The following is a 20,374-nucleotide window of genomic DNA, read 5'->3' as shown; positions in this document are numbered from 1 at the left end:
AGACATTGGAACTTGGCTTACAGAATTTAGAAAATATACACATGGCATACCTAACATAAAATGCACAAAAACATGTAGCTCACCCTGATCTGTTAAAAGGTGTGCTTACTGAGAACCCTAGATTCTCTACCTATAAACAGCCTTCATACAGACAATTATGTAAACCTTCCAATTATAATGAAGACAATTTCAGGCTTCCTAATCAGTGCAGAATAACCTGTTCGACAATGTCATAAGCTACAATATTCAATAATCAAAATGTAGTCCAGGGATCATATAATATGCATCCAAGCAGCATAGATTGGTCACCAAAGATGTAGGAAAACACAGAAATTTCGTTAAATTTCTTACAGAAAAAGAAACTTACTGTTTAAACAAAGTCAGTCCAAATAGAGAACATACTTGTGCAGAGGTAACAAATAAACAGTAGAACAATATTCACAATGACAATGTGAGAAGGTGCACCAAACATACCTGGAGCCCTTTTTTTAAAATGATATTTGGATAAATTGCAGCAACATCTAGATGATATATCAGAGGACACTCCTCACGAATAGGTTCATCTACCAATCTTGCAAGGAAAAAATCAAGTAAGAAATTCTTTCCGTCCCCATATATCATACCCGATAGATAGAATTGACAAAAATCAAGTGGTCACCCTAAGAAAGAGGCACTAAAAAATTAATTATATCAAGAATTTCAGGGGAATTTTTCAGATTCAATAAAAAACAGTAATCGGATTGGACAAAATGTTTCAAACATGAAACAATGATAACCCATTTGTATACATGTCACAAGGTTACTCAGACTAGGTAACACAACATAACACCATTCAATCAATCAATATATATATATATATATATAAAGAAAAGAAAAAGAAGAGTAGATAAGAAAAAGGTAGGGATCACAAGGCTGGTGGCACCCTTATTTTTCCTTCCTTGCTCATAAACCTGTCTGCACAGCTTCAAATATTCATCAAAATGTCTTCTAGTTGATGGATGAAAAGCTTAAACAACTCTTACTACATGGTGCAGCATCTATTGGAGCCCTCTACTCTTTGAGGGTTCACGCATGTATTCAACTACCTAAATAAATTCACACAAACTTTCAAGTGTCAAACTTCTCTATGTTAACTAGTTCAGTGCTAAAAATGACTTAAACTAAAAGGTAGATTGTCACCCAATTACAACAAGATAAGATAAATACATCTGAAATCTTTCTAAGAACATGATGATATTTAAATTTAACTGTTCATGTTTTCACTGCACCATCATGTTGAACATAGAAACACAGTAGGAAAGTATATGCATAAAGTCGTGTCCATTAGAATCTGTATAGAATGTTCTATTGGTCTACATAGGTATTGTAATTTGAGTTACAACTTCTTTCCCAATTCCACAATCAACAGGAATAGGACCAACCTAAAAATTAAGTATCATCATTGAACAAATCAAGAACATGCTACTAAAAGTAATAGAGACAAAGGGAATGATTATGTAATCAGGACTAAGAAGACTACTAATACATATATGGATCAATGTCCAAGAGGGTAGGCATACAGTGAACTCAATTTCAGCATGCTCTTTCTCATTATAAACCCTGGTGATCTGCAAATGCAAGCATTATTGGTACAGAAAACAACAACCATGGAATCTCAAGTAAAATTCAGAACCCAAACAACTTCAACTCCACAGAGTAACTTTAATAATATACAATATCCAGGACGAATTGTTTCAGAAACATCATAACCCAGAACTCAGTGTCAAGAAGGGAAGAATTCTTCTCTCCCGAAAGGCCTAAACGGCCACAGAAGGTGACTTAGCCATGGTCACAGCATGGGTTAATTCTATAGAGGACCAGTCCTAGAGGTTTGCAGACATGATTACGGTAAATAAAAGGCTTTGCTTCTCAGGTGAACTGAACTGCTCATTCCAATGGAAACAAGGCCTACATACGACCTTGTTGATCTTATGAGTAAGCAAGGGGGGAATAGTGTGGCCTAAATGGTGTTCTGTGTTTTCTTACTCTTGAAGGTTCTGATTTGAGTAGAAATAATTGTAATCATAGTGCTTTCAGTTCCATATTGTAATGGGAGCCTTTGGCTTGCCATTTTTGGCTTGGTATTCATATTCAAGTTTTCAAATAAGTTCCTCTATATCTGAAAGAACATCTTAACTTCAAATTTTTCATAGAATACAACTGAACATGAATTTTTATTCCTCTATGTTTTATCATATTGAGTTCTCCAAAATAGACTCATTTAGTAGTTTTTATCATTGAGAACCATCCATGGCTTGTCTTTCCTTCTCTTTCACAAATCAGAATCACACAAAACTTGCACTAAACATCTTGCTAAATTTCTTTTCTTTTTTCCTAACCATTCAAGTTGCAAAAGTTCAAAATCAAAGAGTGCATACATAAGAACCTGACAGGAAACCTCACAAAAATATGGAGTAGATGAGTAAGCATAGAGACATCAAATCCATATAGGATAGGAAGATGCGGTGGGCACTCCTATAGGTGAGTCTATGCAGGGGGAGCTACTATATAGGGGAGCATCGTCACCCTTTGTACTTGTTGTCAAAGGGGGAGAGAAGTGTAACATATAGTCAAAATAATGTTGCCAACAATTCCAAAGAGGGAGATTGTTGGGAAATTGGATCGCATGTTGTCATTATTGGCAACTAAGAGCAACTAGGAATATGGTATATTGGTTCGGCCTAGTTGAGAACTCACTAAATGGTTCATAGTTCAATAATATGGTTCAACTGCATTATGAGGTGAGGACTTGTGGAATTATTTGATTAAATTATATAGCAACAGGTTTCAAGTTTATTCAAGCATTATGGAGTTAATACTTCAGCAGTTTATGAACAATGATGTCATTATGCACTATAAAGTTTAAAATTTCAGCCATTGTAACTATTTCTAGTATGTGGACAGAAGTATGCATTCTTGAGTTTTGATGGAATTGGATTCTTGTACACGTGGACAGAAGGCCCTATGTATGGCAGTATTATATGAAATACAAAGTAGAGTTCAATCATGACTCTATTATCAGTTACTCAAAACTAAATTTGGCCAGAAATTGTAAAAGAGATGGGTAAGCTTTGTTAGCAGTCCAATAGGAGTAGAACTCATTTCACACAGGTGTACATCTCCTACACTTGCTGCTATGGTGTTATTGGTTCAACAAGGAGGTTATACAATCTGATTTTAAAAAGGATTCCTTGTTGTTATGTGTCAGTACTTCATTGGACGGCTAGAAAGTAATTAATTGAAGTGGGACGTTTGTTTCATGTGCATGAGCTGCTGCTGCTCAATATATTAACAGAATTTGAAATAGAAAGTGAGTTTCAAAAGGTGAGGATTCCCCGTTAGTTGTGGACTGGTTCTCAATCTTGATTTTGACACGGCATCCTTGAGTCGGTTGCTATTGAATACTATATCAGATTAGAGGAGTCGTGAGTCTTGGCTAGTGCTGCAAAACCGAAACAGAAAACCCTTGGCAGCCGTTTCAGAGAGAAATAGAGCAAGTAGGGAGAAGTAAGTTCGATGGCTATCACACCTTGTCTTTATTAAGCGTGTAATGGAGACTCGATTTTGAACAAGAAAGAAAGGTTATTGCTTTGCTGCTATGTTGATGGTTTGAACATGTTCTTCTATATGTCAAGCAAGCGATCGTCAACAGGATTACACAAGTTGAGGTAATCCGTATCTGAGATCCCTATTTTTGTATTCTAGAGTGTTTATTGTTGAGAAACTCTAGATCAATGGTGTATTGGGTTGGGATTTTATTTTATTGATTTAAAATTGTGAACCTAGCGAGTTGGGGCTTGTCTAGGGTGTGGGGTTGATGCCCTTGTTTGAGTTGCATCTCAGATTGAAGCAAGGATAGGTTTTCCTGAACCGTAGTAGTAGTTGAAAAAGTTGAGTATTGAGGAAATACGAAATCCTATATGGGTACTCCTCCGTTGATGTAGGCACACTGGCCGAACCACGTATATCTAGTGTTCTTGTCTCGCATTTACTTTTCTACATATATTTGAAGTGCGTGTTGTGCAAAGTGGTAGGACATTGTCTGGTAGACCCAGCCACATTGTGGTGTAAGGTAGATGTGTGGTTTTTTACGTGATTGGTAATTACAGGATTGCCCCGACCAATCTAGAACTTGGAAATTGGAAGTTTTTGTTGGGTTCCAAATAAGGAAATTTTTGGAATCACTAATTCACCCCCCTCTCAATGCCAACCTGGGAACATCAGTTTTTATCAATGAGAACCATCCATGGCTTGTCTTTCCTTCTCTTTCACAAATCAGAATCACACAAAACTTGCACTAAAGATCTTGCTAAATTTATTTTCTTTTTTCTTAACCATTCAAGTTGCAGAAGTTCCAAATCAAATAGCGTATGCATAAGAACCTGATAGGAAACCTAACAAAAATATGGATGGGGAATTAAGTATTTGGTTTTAAAGGAATTGCAAAGCTTTTGAAGGCAACTACTTTCTAGGAATGAAATAATGGAATTAGTTAAGTTAAACCTGAAGTGAAAAGAATGTTAAAAACCATGAGTACAAATAGCACAGAAACACAGAGGCTTATAATACTTAGCCTGTTGAAATTTGATCGCTATACTCCCACATCTAGAATTTGATCTCGACCCAGCCAAGCAATCAAGTGAAGATGCAACAAACTCCTTAGCCTACAAAGCAATATTGAAGTGGAAGATAATATAGTTTTAAGCCTAAAAAGAAAGCGGTGCAAGAAAAATATTTCTGATGATCAATCTAAAACTACACCTTCAGATAGCCCATTGCCAAGCCTTTTACATAATCATCAGCCATACGTTACCTTTACGTACCACTAGCTACATCATGGGGTTGGGTTATAGCCAAAGCATCAGCCAATGTGTCTGTGTGGAGCCCTAAACTATTTCTACCTTTAAAAAATTCTAATTTCGATGCTTCCTGATTGTACATTTAGAAATTTATAAAATACCCATTTTTTTTTTGTTAACAAGGTAAACCATTATTAATCTTCTCAAATCTAGCCTTTTCCTCTCTGGTCTCTCTGATGAGACTTAATCCCTTCTTCTCGGCATTACTGCCTTTTCCTTGGGCTCCTTGCCAGTCAAATAATTAGGCCTCCCTCTTATCTTCTTTAGGCTCGCTGCCTACTATTGCTCCCCTATCCTTAATCTTCTTAGGAAAAGGCTCCAGTTCTGAAAGGGAAAACTCCTCTCCTATGCTGGTCAGCTTATTCTAATCAGATCAATCCTCTAATCTCTTTAGCTCCACTGGTCTAGGATCTTTGTCCTTCTTCTACTATCAAATCCATTAAAGGTCTCTTCTGTTCCTTCCTCTGGAAGGGTTCTAAGTCCTCTAAGTTCCTTCATCCTTTGTCTTGGGATAAGGTTTGTTTGCCCAAGTTTGAAGGAGGCCTTGGTATCAGAAGAATCAATGAGGTTAATTATGTGGGCATTCTGAAGCTCATCTGGAAGCGTGCCTCCAAGCAGCAAAGTATCTGGATTGATTGGGTCTACTCCTCTCTGCTTTCTCAAAAATCCTTTTGGTCTTGCCCCATTCCCTCTTATGCCTCCCGGATTTGGCATAAAATCCTTAGCCTTGGGCCTCTTACCCTTACTGCCTTTTCCATCATTATTGGAAATGGGCAGTTGACCTCTCTTTGGATGGACCCTTGGCACCCTTCTGGTATCCTCTTCTCTCTTGTCACTCATAGGATCATCTACTCTTCTGGTCTTCCCAAATCCTCTCGTCTCCTCCATCCTCTCTCCCTAGGATGGACCCCCTCCCTCCCCCCTCTTTACAATCTGTGGGCCTCCGTCCCTCCCATTCCCAATGGTCACCGTGGTAGAGAAGACAAATGTGTTTGGCACCCCTCTTCCAATGGGATGTTCACCTCTACCTCTGCTTGGTCCTTTATGAGATCCTCTGGCCCTGTTATCCCTTGGTAAAATCTCGTCTGGTTCAAAGGTCACATCCCCCGCTACAACTTTACCACCTAGAGATGTCTCTCCAACTGCCTCCCTACGCAGTCCTTCCTTCTCCACCTTCACATCCCCATCAACCCATGCTGCTGCCTCTGCCCTCTCGGTCAAGAGGATATCTCCCACCTATCCTCCTTGGCTTAGAAAACTATTATTGCTCGTTGTTGGCCTTTTAGTGAGCCAATTCTCTATTTCGATAGGGAATGGATTTGGGTCGATATGACATTTGTTGGTTCCTTCATATGTGATACTATTAGTAAGTTAACCTTCTCCGCTACTATTAACCACCTTTGGATGGAGCACAATATCCGTAGATGGTTATCCAACTCCCACTCCCCGGATAGGATTTGGACAGCCATATTTTTTAATGTTACTTCAAAAATCCAATCCCCATATTCTATCTGCTCCTGGCCGATCCACTCATTCCAGCAGAAATTCTCACATTATTTCCTCCTAGAACCTTAGGCCTGTCCCCTCTCCCGCCACCTGATATCATCCCTCCCCTTCCCCCTTGTTGTTGCAATGGATGTTGGTCTTCTCTTCTTGGCTCTTTGATGTTTGGTGCTTATTTTTTTTTAGTTACTCTTTGCTTTGTTCCCCCTGGGGTTGGCTTTTCCTTGTTGGCTTAAGTCTCCCCTCCCCCCTTTTTCCCCTTGTATTTTTCTTTTCTCTTTGCGTATAAATTATTTATTCATCCAAAAAAAAAGGTAAACCATTTATAACTGCAGCAGCAACACGAATTTCTTTATGAAAGGGGGCTTAAAGATTTCACAAATAGTAACCACTTATCATTCTGACATAACCTTTGAAGGCTGGCCTACTTGTGAAGTATCCTATCCAATATGCATTTTATACAAGTGAATGTCTTAAGGACAGGAAAACAATGGGGAAAAATCTGTAAATATATATGTGTGTGTGAGTGTGTGTGTGAACATTAAATGCAAAGTATTAAACTAACAGGAAGAAGTAATCCATCATAATAGGCCACGGTTCATTATTTTCATAGTTTGCATAAGTGTAAATGGATGGGGTTGAATACAGTGACACGTCGATCTTGAGTATTCCAAACAATAATAATGTTAGTAACAGAAGAGCAATTCCGCAATAATAAAGTACAATTAGTCATAGAATGTGAAATGATGTATACACAATTAGATGGAACTGCCTACTTTAGAAGCTCAAGAATGAAAATATCTGCAATAACAATATAAGAATTAAGGAGGATGTGAAACCAAACTAAAACAGATAAACTGCCTCCTATAAAGCTCAAGAATGAAATTACCCTCTTCCTCTCATTAAACAAGCCACAAAATGAAAATTTCCTTCATGAAATCTTAATGATAAACTAAGCCAGCAGCACTAGAGCAAGCAGGTTCTACTATGGTTTTTAAAAAATGCTAAATTCCAAAACCAAATCATTACATAACAAATATCATATAATCCTGAAAGTACTTCTAGTGTTCAACTGAATATACCAAAAGCTACAAAGTAAAGTGAATCCAAGCTATCCCACCTAAACATGGTTGTTTTTGGGTTGTGACCTGCTAAACGGGTCCTATACAGTCTTTAAGAAATGTTAGACTCCAAAACCAGATCATTACATAACAAATATAATGGAACCCTTAAAATACTTCTAGTGTTCAACTGAATATACCAAATGCTACAAAGTAAAGTTTTTTTTTTATGAATAAATAATTCATTACTAAGAGGAGAAGAATATACAAGGGGGAAAAGGGGGGGCATAGGCCGACAAGGAGAAGCCGACCCGAGGGGTACCATAATACACTAACATGAAACAACACTAAGCTAAAGTTGGAACAAAAAGGGGGGGAGACCAGCTTCCTCAATCTACAAAGTTAAGTTAATCCAAGCTATCCCACTAAAACATGGTTGTTTTAGAGCTGTGACCTACTATTAGTCCCACCTTCTCAAGGTAGGGTGGAGAAGGTCCTAGCCTTCTGTAATTCCTATCAAAGTGGCCACTGTAAGATTGGAGCCTGTGTGTTCCATTGGCAAGCCAAAAAATTTATCATTGCACTAAGTGATCGCCCCCCATCCCACAAGAACAATAGAACATAAATGTATATGTACACTACGCATTCAAAGATATAATACCAGAATGCTTTAAGTATTTGAAAAACACAAAAATCAAAATTGATCAAATTTTTTTAGGGGTTGTCTTTATTAACTGTGATAAAAGTTAATTAAAAAAAATGGAATACCCTAAACCAGTGCACGAGGCTCCCCGCCACTGCGGGGTTTGGGGCATATTATACACAGCTTTACCCCTGTTTTGCAAAGAGGCCGTTTCCCGACAAAAGAAAAAATGCAGTACCAGTTGTACGGGTCTGGGGAGGGTCATAATGTATGTAACATTACCCCCTTTCATGGAGAGGCAGTTTACCAACTCAAACCCGTGACCACTACGTTGCAATGGAGCAACCTTACCGTTGCACCAAGGCCCACCCACTATATGAAGTCCTTCTAACTATGAATAACCCCTATTGCTAGGTTGTTCACATTCAACCTCTATGAGAACATTCCTTTCTCTACCTTCAGTAGCCTAAATCAACATACACTTAGAATGCGTAGGAGATAATGGGAGTCCTTTAGAGATGCAGAAAACTTAAAAAGTTCTGTTATTCTCTCATCGCACAAGCACAACAAAGCCATGGATTCTTCTCATTTATTGTAAACAAAAGCATGATCATAGAAGAGTATCGACTTTTAACAATAACATAAAGTCCAGAAAATATTTGGAAGGAAAACAACACTCCAGATCCTAAGCTACAGTCACATTGTTGAATCAAGGTTCTTGTTGCCTTCGTCTAGTTTTTTGTTGAAGGTCTCTGTAGGTAATTACCTTGTTGATATAATGAAGAAGCTTGACCATCTGACTAAACCATGTGTTTTCATATTGATATAGTAAGTATGTGCCCATGGTCCTAGTTACATTAGCCTGGAATTTAGGAATATATGCACACTATGTTAATAAAATAAGGTGGAAAGAAAGTCTTGTTTTTATAAGAATACACTGGATTACTAGATTGACTTTTATTTTAATTAGAAGCCAAGATTGGTGGAATCATACATAGGGTTACCAGAATGAAAAGGATTCTAAAGCTATTGAACCTCCATCAACTCTTTCTTTGTTTTTCATCTGAATTTATTTCAATCAAGGCAATCATTCATTGGAATTTTTATTTCTATCTAGGTATAGTCAGTTGGTGATCTGACAAATTTCAAGGTGATTCATATCCATTATGAACATGATTTTGAAGAGCTTTCAAAATTATCACATGATAGTATGACCTCCGAGGTTATATTGAAGGTGGATAAACTAAATACCAATACCTTGTAGCAGACAACCAAACTATAGAAACTATAGAATAAAAAGCAATCAGAAACAGCTCAAAAATGAAGAGGGTGTGTGAGCTTGGGGGTTACCAGGGTGAAGAAAATATCAACAAAGTCATTCACTCACTCTTGCACATTGTAGTCAAACAGAAGCAAGTCACCCTTCAATCGAGAAGAGAAACATTAAAAGAGCATATACAAGGAATACTTATCAGGGAAGAAAAAAAAGAGATCTTGGAAGACAAATACCCGAACGGGGGAGATTCATCATTTAATTCAAATGTGAAGCCATCAAAAGGATTGTAATGCCAGGGGAACATACCTGTGAATATTTGTGTTTATTAAAGGAAAGGTCAGAAGAGGTGCAAAGTATAAAATTTCCACAAAACTAGGTTGTCTAATTCAATATAAAGGACATAATAATCAGGGTTGAAGTTATTATTTTTCTTGGTGTCCCATATGATGAAAGGCAAAGCAATATATAAACCAATAGACGAACCAAGAGACTTTGAACCCTGCCATACAACCTCAAGTCTCTTCTCGTCCTTCAACTTTGCTCTGTCTTGGTAATCAATCCGAGCCCCAAAAAAGAGAGTCAAACCCTAACTGCAAAAGTAGTTAGGAGCTTGAGAACCCAACTACTCAAGCAACACCCTGCAACTTTTTGAGAACTGGATTAAAAAAAATTATACTCATTCAAAAGTTCATCAACTTTCTTTCTGCAATTCTCTCCCTCCGCGGATAGATAACATACTTGCCGGATTCACTTAATTGCTTCCATATAAAGTACAAATATGCATTTCCCACCTGAGGACAGGGTGACCAACCAGTATGATAATCCTCACTTCCATCGCTGTTCATTTAGTTATGGCCCTCTTAGTGCAGTACCTCCTACAAACAATGAGTGAACTTCAGTGATTTGTATAACCTTCTCAATCGTATTAGTGCAGTACCTCCTACAAACAATTTAACAACAGAAGAAATACGAAAAAGTAACTTGAACATTGACGGTTCCTAATTCAAGACAAAATAAGAAATAAACTAGCAGTAAATGCAAGAAAGTACTAAATCGGAGGAACCATACTGATAACGAGTATAATACCTATGCCGCGATCCGTGCTGCATCTGAACAGATTTTAATAGGTGCAGCACTGCAAACGGCAGATAACAAGGTCAAGATCAAGAATGCAAAATTTAAAGGAGCATGTGGTTCAAAAGAAGGAACAACGTAACAGTTCGAGAGAAAAAACCATTTATAGAGGACTTGGGATTGATCTAATCAGAAAATTGCGACTTATCACATCAATCTTCATGGCAGAAGCAGAAGTTTCGTTCATCCTCGCCACGAATCCTTTTAACTGAGCAATGAAATCTTACGCCAATAAAATTAAGAAGATCAATCAAAAAAGAGGTTCAACCGTTTTGAAATCACATAGTTGAAGGTTGATGATTCCAGCAAAATTAAAGTTCTGAGAGGGAAGTAAAAGTACTCAATCTCCTAGATGATTTGACTTCTATGCGGCATGTGAATCCGCCTCTGCCGGGGTTTTCCTCTCTTCACTCTGCAATTCTGTCCTCCGCATCAGTTCTCTCTCTTCTCTCCCACGACCCTCTCTGCTTCTGTTGGCCCCGCTTTTTCTCTCTCCCCTCCCTTTCTCCCCTGACATCTCGTACTTCTCCTCTTTCCCTTTTAGACGAAATTTTTGGAGGTATCCTTTATTCGCTGATCAAACGAATTATACAATAATCAACGGATAACAGATTAAGAAAAAAGAAAAAGAAATAAAATCCAAGAGACTGAATCACCGATACGCTATTTTTTTTTTTTCTAACTGTCGGCAGTGATCTCGCCTACAGCCATCGGCGGCGAAATCGATTTCGCTGGTGGCATGCTGGAAATCTGGCAGACAAGTTCCTAAGAGGTAATTCGTCGCTCTGAAATTCATCAGGTCCTTCGTCAAAATTGAGAGCGTAACTCAATGGATCATACCTGAAATCAGCTGAGTGTCTACGACCTCTTCCCATCCGAGAGATGACATTCCGGCATTTTTCTTTGAATTCTGGGAATTCGTGAGCTCTCGATCTCAGCCAGAAGACGAAGATCTGACGAGCCTCGGCCTGTCTTCGTCTCCGAGTTGTTCATGGTGACCGTTGCCGAAGCAACAGGAGAGACAAAGGTTGATCGTACCTTCTGCTTCAGCGATGGAGAATGAAAATCACGTTCGTATTCCATAGAGAGAGAGAGAGAGAAAGAGAGAGAGAGAGAGAGAGAGAGGTGGGAAAAACCTGAAGCTCAAATTTCAAAATTTCAGACGAAGATCTTACGCTAATAAGCTACAAACGGCTAGAAATTTTACATGGAGAAAACTATACGATACGATTAGTCTTACGCTAATACGCTACAGGAACACAAACGGCTAGAAATTTTGAATGGAGAAAACTATACAATACGATTAGTCTTACGCTATTACGCTACATGGATACAAACGGTTAGAAATTTTGAACTGAGAAAACCGTCAAATTTTCAGATATAATCTTACGCGGACACCGCTATAGCTATAGCGATACCAAACCTCTGGAAATTTTAAAACCAAAAAACCGTACAAGTTTATACGTAAATCTTTCGCTACATGGATTCCAAACTAGTTTAGAAAATTTGAGGGTAGAGAACGATACGGTTTGGTTTTTTTCTCTCCTTTTTATATTTTTCGACATTAAGACTTTTTTTTTTTCTAAGGTTTTCGACATGAAAACAAATCCTATAATTTTTTATTTTTTTTTTTAATAACTACAAGCTAGATTGATACTTGATAGTCTTTTTTTCTGTTTTTTTGGTAAGATTGATACTTGATTGTCACATTGATTGAAAACATTATCTGATTTGGCTGTAAGATCCTATGTTTCTAGTGATTTGATGAAACATTATTTAAGAAAAAAAAAAAACAAAAGATGCTTAGTCGCGCGGTCCGGCAGCAAACACAGGAACATGTGAAATTACCATCCCACCTTATGTGAAATAAAATCTTGTTGATGTTGATGCATCTTCACAGGCTCTCATTGCCTTGCAAGTTGTGATAGTGCAAGGGTTACACGACCAAAACCAAGCATCAATCTCTTGGCCATTATTTTACTATCACAATTTTTGTGATATAAAATGCTCCAACTTACACCAAAAAAAAAAGGATGATGGACATGCTAACCACTCCAAGCATGTGTGTGAGACAAACTTATGTACGGCCTATATGGGGAGGGACAAGGATAGTGGTGTCTTTTTTTAGGAGGTGGGGAGAAAAACTCGACCGAGTGCCTAGTCTTTTCCTTAAAACAATGCCAAATGGATAACAATGATCCAGACCTAGTGTTTTTAATGTCCCTTTAAATTAATAAAAACTTGATGTTTAAACCTTAAGAAATAAGAGAAAATATTAAGTCAAAAACAAATCATAACTCGACCCTCTGATCATCATTTCCTGAGCAAAGCAAGGCCTTTAATAGAACTATTACAAATCATTAAATAAAATTAATTTAATTTAGTACAGCCCAATTGACATCAAGTAAAAGTTAAAACACTCTCATAGCCACAATACATCCTCTCATCTGGTATGAGCCTAAGCAACTTCTGAATCCGTTCATGCCTCTAATGAGTTGTATCCAATCTTCTAGCTAGATTTGGACCCTTAAAGAAGTCCTTTGGCGTCTGTCTCGACTTCATCTTCCTCCACACCATAATCAAGTCCCACAAAACTAACTTTGCTTTGATATACAATGAACATGGCTCACCCAACTTAATAATTTGAGGCATCAAAATTGCTAACAAAGCTAATTACTGAAGAAATCTAAGGCTTCAGTAGAAAAATTAGGATATGAGGGAGAGAGAGAGAGAGAGAGAGAGAGAATGTGTGTCGTACATTAATCGGCTCACCCACACTAATCAAAACTATTAAATTAGAATACTACTTATTGGATAATTGATGAGCACATTTATATGCGAAATCTAGGGTAATAAAACATACATTTTACATATTTAGAATGAAGCTACCTTGGGTTTTACTCTCTTTTTGCAGATTTTATATTTTCAAGGCCTTAAGGACTATCGGACATTATATCTCCAATTTTACACGTAAAGAGGTCCTGTTTCTTTTCATGGATGTGAAGAGGATGAAATTATGAGAAAAATGGATGTGTTTGATTAAAAGTACACATTCGTTTAGTCAACCTTATAAGTGATTATTTTTTTCGGGCTAAAAAAAAATAATGGATCAGAACTGAACCAAGATGTAGAACCAGCCCATCTGTAGTTGTCCCAGGGGTATAAGGATTATTTCAAATGCCAACAAGGATCAATGGACCCCCCTTGAGTGATTAAAGATTTTTTTTTAGTAACAACAACTACTTAGCGTAGTTGGTGAGTTGTGGCTACCAATTTTTGGGAGATTTTTTTTGAAAGATTTTCTCTCTCCTACTCATCACTTAAAGCAAGAAGCTCGGCCAAGAGGGTTGTGCGCAAGTTGAAGAGAAAAAATAGAAAAGAAAAAGAAAAAGAAAAGACAAGGGCATGGATGAAATTTTTTATTAAAATAGAATATTGTCCAAATCCAAGCAAGAAAAATCAGCCAATGGGGTTTCTTATGCAAGAAGAGAGAGAAAAATAGAAAAAGGGAGAAAAATTAGAAAAAAAATGTAAGAAAAATCGTGGGAGATTCTCTCTCCACATGTTTTCTCTCTTTCTCTCTTCTCTCTCCTCCACCTCATCAACAAGATAAAAAAAAATCATTTTTTTAAAAGCTAAAATCGTTAGCTTCTGTCCCCCATTCTGTATATAATAAAATCAACACAATGGGAAGAGGCACTTCATTCTTCTTCTATGTTTTTTTTTAGTTGCTCTCTCTCTCCTTCTCTCACTCTCTTTTAGTTTTAGTTCTTCTTTGTTTTTACTTTAATCACTTTTGTAATAGCTTTTTTTATTTCAATTAATGCAAGCACTCTTTTATTTTTATTTAGCCTTTTATCTTTATAATTTATGCAATTGAGTTGTAATTTTTAAGTTATAGTTGTAGGCTTAGATCTATGTGACAAGATCACGAACCATGGAGCATCTCTTTTTCAAGTTGAGTTATTTTTTTCAAGATTTGTTTTCTCTAGGCCTAGAAATTTCAGATTGGTTCATTTCAGATCTGATTTTTAGGGTTGACAGTATCTCAAAACACCCAAGCTTTCAAGTTCAAGCATTGATTCAGGTAGGGAGGCTTCTTCAATAGTCTTCTCTCATCTATCTCATTCCCTCTCCTGACTACCATTTCTTTCTTAATTGAGGATTTTAATTTCAGTCATTACATTTTTGCTTTCTCTTTCCCCCAAGGTTCATGGCTAGTGTATGTGTTGGCTTTGCCCCCTTTAGCCATAGAACCATTATTTTATTATTTTTATTTTAATTGCCTCCCTTTCCCTAAAGCCAAGTAGAGTAACCCTTATAAGAGTGACTCTCTGGTCAAGTAGGGAAGCTCATATTATGATGCATCCCTCGGGCTAAGTAGAAAAACCTACTTGTGAGCCTCTCTCTAGCTTTATCACCTACCTTTGGCAACAATCGGCAACCAAGTGCGAAGCTGGGAGCTCAATCACCTTCTTCTTCTTCCTTTGTTCCCATCTTTTTTCCTCTCCCATGTTTTGGACAAGTGAGAAGTGAAAAATGAACTCACTTTCCCTATTTATAGGGCAAGGCCTTAAGACCTATTTGGTTTGGCACTTATTCGTGATTTAAGTGGGTTAAGTCATTGTTTAGCACATGCGGGTCCATCTCCTTAGACTCATAGGGTGTACAAGTCATGGGGAAGGGTGTAATGTAGCGTGGGAGGTTAGTCGTAGCTAACCACAATGCCAGTAGCGGGGCCCATGGGCATCGAAGCCAATTTAGCACCACAAGGGCCATCGGATCCTACCCAGGTGTTTTCGGTGGCCTTGTTTCCGATGGCCAAGGCAGTGTTGTGCCTTGACTGCTTGCTATTCTCCTTAGGCCATTCCATAGGGAGTTTCCCTAGGATGTATAAATGGACTTCCGACAATTTTCAATACGTGCTGGGACTCGTATGAGGAGGTGCTAGTTTATGTACTGCTTAGGGTCAGAAGTTTTAAATCCCCTCCACTTTGACAGACACGAAGTGCACGGGCAAGGAGGGTCATTCCTCACCCTTTTGCAATGGGCTACCGCAAGCCAAAACCCATTGGTGCTTTCTACCTCCAGCCCGAGACCCATCACAAAAGTTAAAATTTTACCGGGTTAGGGCACAGGTGTAACAATATTAATCATAGGTGACCATAAGGAGCAGAGGAGTTATTTAATTTTACGCACGCATTGTTGAGAACCGTTATTGAGAGAGCATTTGGCATCTTGAAGATGCATTTTCCCGTTCTAAATATGATGTCTATGTATAATTCAAGACACAAGTTTTGATATTGATTAGCTACTTTACCATATACAACTTTATCAGGAAGCAAACGACGTCATATTGGCTTTTTGAAAAAACAGAGAGGACAGAATTTGATGACAAAAGTGAAGTTGACAATAAAGATATTGATGACGATGAGGTTGTGAACATTGCAAATGTGGTGGGTGGCACACAACAACAATGATGGAAAGCATATCATAAGCGATTGATGATGAACACAATGTCTGTTGAGTTTTTTTGTGAATATTTTTATGTTACATTTCAGCATATTTTATTAGAACCTATCGAGTATTTGAACAATTTTTTTTGGTTATGCGTTGTTCCCTATCTCATATGCATCTTTTATTACTTTCACTCCTCCCTTAACCATGTGGGACAATGTGTGCGGGAGATTTCCCCACATTGGAGGTGTGGGGGAAGTAGGGAGCCCTCTCCCAAAAAATATATTCAATTACAGAGAATCTATTTTTATAAATTGAATTACAAATGCTTTCAAAAAAAAAAAAAAAAAAAAAGAAGAAGAAAGAAATTGAATTACCGAATCAATTTCTTATACTTGAAATATTTTAGATCATACCAATTTTTTTTTTTAGATTGGGGCAATCAAAACGATTTCAATTTTATTAACAAAGAAATCTATTTGTCAACTATTTCATGAAATCGAAATAGAAATCAATCCTAATCAGGCGTTAAAGTTTGGTTTTCATTTCTATGTAGAAATCGTTCGATTTGGTTTGGTTTCGGTCAGGTTGAATCGGTTTCAGTCTAGAAATGATGGAGACAAAAACCAACCTGTTAAGGAACTTCGGTTTTTGGTCGGTTTTGATTTTGGTCTAGTTTGCCTTCGGTTTTCTTTCGGTTTTTCAATATCGGGTTAGTATCGGTTTCAATCGATTTATTATTGGGCTTAAACCATAATGAAATCTTACCTTCATAACTTGTAGTGACAAGATTTGACCAAAAAAAACACTTTAAATTTATGATTATATCATGGTTTATCATTGTAAGGGAAAGATAACTAATTTGAAACCAATGGATAGCAAGAAGATAGCTAATACTGAAATAACAAATAACAAAAGAACCCTATTATCCAATCCTTCATTTAACATTTGCTAAAAAAAAAATAAATAAATAAATTATTCATTTAACTATCCAACTAGTTTTGTATAGTGAACAAGAAAAACAAAGAAATCATTATTACAATTTACGAATCAATTTCTCTATTCATAACCTCATATTCAATGATTTATAACAGTTCCTCACAATAGAAAATATTCTCATTGATATTGAAAAAAATGGATAGTAAATTCATCAATTTATAATCTCATAATCATTTATTTTGATATCGGTTTCATTTGGTTTGATTATTGGTCGGTTCGGTTTAGATCGATTTTCAACCGATCTTAACATACTTCAGTCCAAAACCAATCCAATAAGGATCAGTTTGATTTGATTTGGATTTTGTGGTCGATTTTATCGGTTCAAGCTAGGTTTTGACAACCATATTTCTATGAACTATCACTGAATCCATTTAACTGAAATAAAATCAAAAGCAAACCGCACCGAAGTACACTTAAGGCGTCGGACTGGGCCTCAGGGTTTCGTGACCATTTCCTTTCTTAGCGGATCAAACATCCTGATTCCATTTATGCCCTTCGCTTTTCAAATCGTCCAAATTTCTAATTCCCCTCTTTAGTTTCCTCAATCTGCCAGACTGCCATCGTCAACGTTCGGGGTTAGTGTGTATCGCTCTCTCTCTCTCTCTCTCTGGTGTGGCTTCGATCCATTTTGATTTTCTCCTCATTTATTGATCCATCTGCGTTGTTCTAAATGTCCGAAACCGTTGGAGTTTGAATGTGGAAGTTCAATCAATTGCATCCCGGATTTCTGACAAGAGCTTGGACTTCTTAGGTTGCAGGTGAGAAACTCAAAGATGCTAGATTTCACTTCTCTTGGATTGTCGTCAGTTCAATAATGTTTGGAGCATCCGCTCTTCCTCCAAGAAAATGAATTCGTTGGAAGATGAGTGGATCGATTGGTTATAATGTTCGTGAGTTCTGATTCAATGAATAAAATTTCCTCGATGTTCTGGTTGACAAATGGCTGCTGGGTTTAAGCTTTCTCTGATTCTCTGAATTGGGTATTGAATTTCCTCTCGGATGAGTTGCTTGATTTTCTGATGTTTTGCCTGAAAATGTTTGGAATTTGTTTACAAATAAAGGTACCTGAATTACTTCTGCAAAACCCAGATACTAGATGATATGATCGGATATAAATGTTTACGGGTGAATCGATGTGAAAGAATTGTTTGATTTATTATGATCTAATCGATGTAATAAACCCGATGGAATATAGTAATCCTTTGACTGTGAAAACTGAGAATTAATCTTGCAAAATTTTATGAAGTCCCATAGAATCAGAAAGAATAGCATCTTAAACAAAGTTTAATTGGTTATGTTCAGTTGATTATGGAATGCCTTCCCGTTGAAGTCATAGGGAACATACTTTCCCAGCTTGGAGCTGCAAGGGATGTGGTGATTGCCTCTGCAACTTGCCGGAAGTGGAGAGAAGCCTACCGGAATCACCTCCACACCCTTTCATTCAATTCCAATGATTGGCCTGTTTATCGTGATGTCACAACTAGTCGACTGGAGATCATTATAACCCAAACGATATTCCAGACCAGGGGTTTGCAGTGCCTATCTATTTTTATGGATGACGTTGATCAGTTCTCGGCAGCTCCGGTGATTGCTTGGCTCATGTATACCAGAGAAACCTTGCGCCGACTGTTGTATAATGTCCGTACTACCCCGAATGTCAACATTTTTGAAAAGTGTGGTAGGCAGAAGCTGGAAGTGTTACATTTGGCTCATAATTCCATCACTGGGATTGAACCTAATTACCAGAGATATCCTTGCCTGAAATCCTTGTCTCTGAGTTGCGTCAGTATTTCAGCTTTGGATCTGAAGCTTCTGCTTACTTCCTGCCCCAAGATTGAAGTCTTGTCCCTTGTAAGTCCTGAAATTGCCATGTCAGATTCTCAGGCAACAATGGAACTTAGCAGTCCTACATTGAAGAACATATGTTTTGAAGCAATGAGTTTGGACAAGTTGATGTTGGAGGCCGACAGCCTTGAGAGTTTGTGCCTTAAAAATTGCACCCTAGAATTTTTTGACCTCATTGTTAAGGGTACCTTGAAGCATCTCAAGATGGATGAAGTCAGTGTGCTCCATCTTGAAATTGAGAATACTGAGAATCTTGAGGTTGTAGATGTCAGCAGCTTCACGATCATATGGCCGAAGTTCTACCAAATGATATCAAGATCATCACAATTGAGAAGGCTTCGGCTTTGGGGTGTGGTATTTGATGATGAGGATGAGATTGTGGATTTGGAAACAATTGCAGTTTGCTTTCCTCAGCTAAGCCATTTATCCTTGAGTTATGATTTAAGAGATGGGGTGGTTTACTATGGCTTGCAAGGGCCTACACAGCTGGAGAATGTTGCTGTATTGGAACTTGGGTGGACTGTAATTAGTGATCTCTTTTCTCAGTGGGTTGCTGGACTGCTTGAGAGATGCCCTAATCTTATAAAGTTGGTCATCTATGGGGTTGTTTCAGAAGCCAAGACAAATGAAGAATGCCATATGTTGGCCAATTTTACCTCATCTATTGTTCGGCTGATGAGGAAATATATGCATGTTGAAGTGCAGTTTGAGTATGAATAGGAAGTGTATGAAAATACCCTTGGTGCTATCAAAGTTTCTGTCCACCACTAATTGCATAATCAGGTAACCTGTGCTATACGTGGTGCTCTTCTGTAGTATGCATCTGAATTCTGGATTATTTTTCTCCGCTGATGTATACATTTATTTGGCTGAACATTGTACATTAATGCTATTCTTTCTGGAAGAGATAAAATTTGAATTCATTATTTTTATGATCGTACTTTTTTCCTCTATTTATTTAACCATTCTTATCTTTTGGTATTACATTTCTCTTTATCCTGATCCCTATGTCCTTTTATGCTGTTTCTCCTTATGTTGAATCCTTGTGGTTTTTTTGGGTTTTAAAGCTTGTAACAGTGTCTTAGTTCCTTTTATTAGCCTTGTCAAATGTGAAATGTGTTATGGTATTTCATTGGCTATTACTTTCAAGTGCGAAGGTGGTGGGAGTTTATTATTTTCCTAATGCTGGACATCTGTGTCACGAATGCTATACTACTTGTGATACAAATGCTATTCTACTTGTGATGTTTCTAGAGGAGCATTCAGTCTGGATTTTCTCATTTATCCTGACTAGAAGCATGGGAAACCAGATTCATATTTCATTTTGATTGAAAGTGTCTACATATTTCATACATACATGTGGGTTGGGGCTTCCATATGGGAAAGGGTAATGTTAGCATTCTAAAATTAAATTTATTCTCCACTTTCCTCAAGTTTTGCTCTCTCTCTCTCTCTCTCTGTCTGTGTGTTTGAATGTGTAAGGAAGACATGGCTGGTGACTGGCAGGGTACCGTTTTTTGAGAAGTAATCATAACAGCAGTCTGTTCTACAATTCACA

At 37.6% G+C, this 20,374-nt stretch overlaps 1 protein-coding gene and 1 long non-coding RNA gene across 15 annotated transcripts in view; one reads left to right on the top strand and one right to left on the bottom strand.

The window, feature by feature from the left end:
• LOC122068868 overlaps window positions 1-11,637 on the bottom strand; it is a 102,575-nt gene extending 90,938 nt beyond the window's left edge. For 3 of the 13 annotated variants that reach the window (XR_006137273.1, XR_006137266.1, XR_006137270.1), the window contains exons 1-8: window positions 11,356-11,637; window positions 10,856-11,088; window positions 10,616-10,737; window positions 10,468-10,516; window positions 9,893-10,256; window positions 9,615-9,687; window positions 9,456-9,527; window positions 475-571 (exon numbers count right to left, since the gene is read on the bottom strand). This is a non-coding gene — a long non-coding RNA (uncharacterized LOC122068868). Of the gene's footprint in view, window positions 1-474; window positions 4,704-9,455; window positions 9,528-9,614; window positions 9,688-9,864; window positions 10,257-10,449; window positions 10,517-10,615; window positions 10,738-10,855; window positions 11,089-11,355 lie in introns of all 13 variants that reach the window. The other 10 variants (XR_006137262.1, XR_006137268.1, XR_006137274.1 and 7 more) reach the window with 9 other exon arrangements.
• Window positions 11,638-17,388: 5,751 nt separating this feature from the next.
• Window positions 17,389-20,374, top strand: part of LOC122068859 (F-box/LRR-repeat protein At1g67190-like) — a 5,322-nt gene continuing 2,336 nt past the window's right edge. The window contains exons 1-2 of one of the 2 annotated variants that reach the window (XM_042632775.1): window positions 17,390-17,729; window positions 18,274-20,374. In XM_042632775.1, the coding sequence (XP_042488709.1) occupies window positions 18,280-19,536 (1,257 nt within the window). In that variant the 5' untranslated portion in view covers window positions 17,390-17,729; window positions 18,274-18,279 and the 3' untranslated portion in view covers window positions 19,537-20,374. The other variant, XR_006137258.1, reaches the window with a different exon arrangement.

The sequence above is a fragment of the Macadamia integrifolia genome, unplaced genomic scaffold (genome assembly GCF_013358625.1).
Source record: "Macadamia integrifolia cultivar HAES 741 unplaced genomic scaffold, SCU_Mint_v3 scaffold472, whole genome shotgun sequence".
NCBI lineage: Eukaryota > Viridiplantae > Streptophyta > Magnoliopsida > Proteales > Proteaceae > Macadamia > Macadamia integrifolia.
Note: the sequence above shows the minus strand (reverse complement) of the source record. Positions and strands in the feature narration are given on the sequence as shown.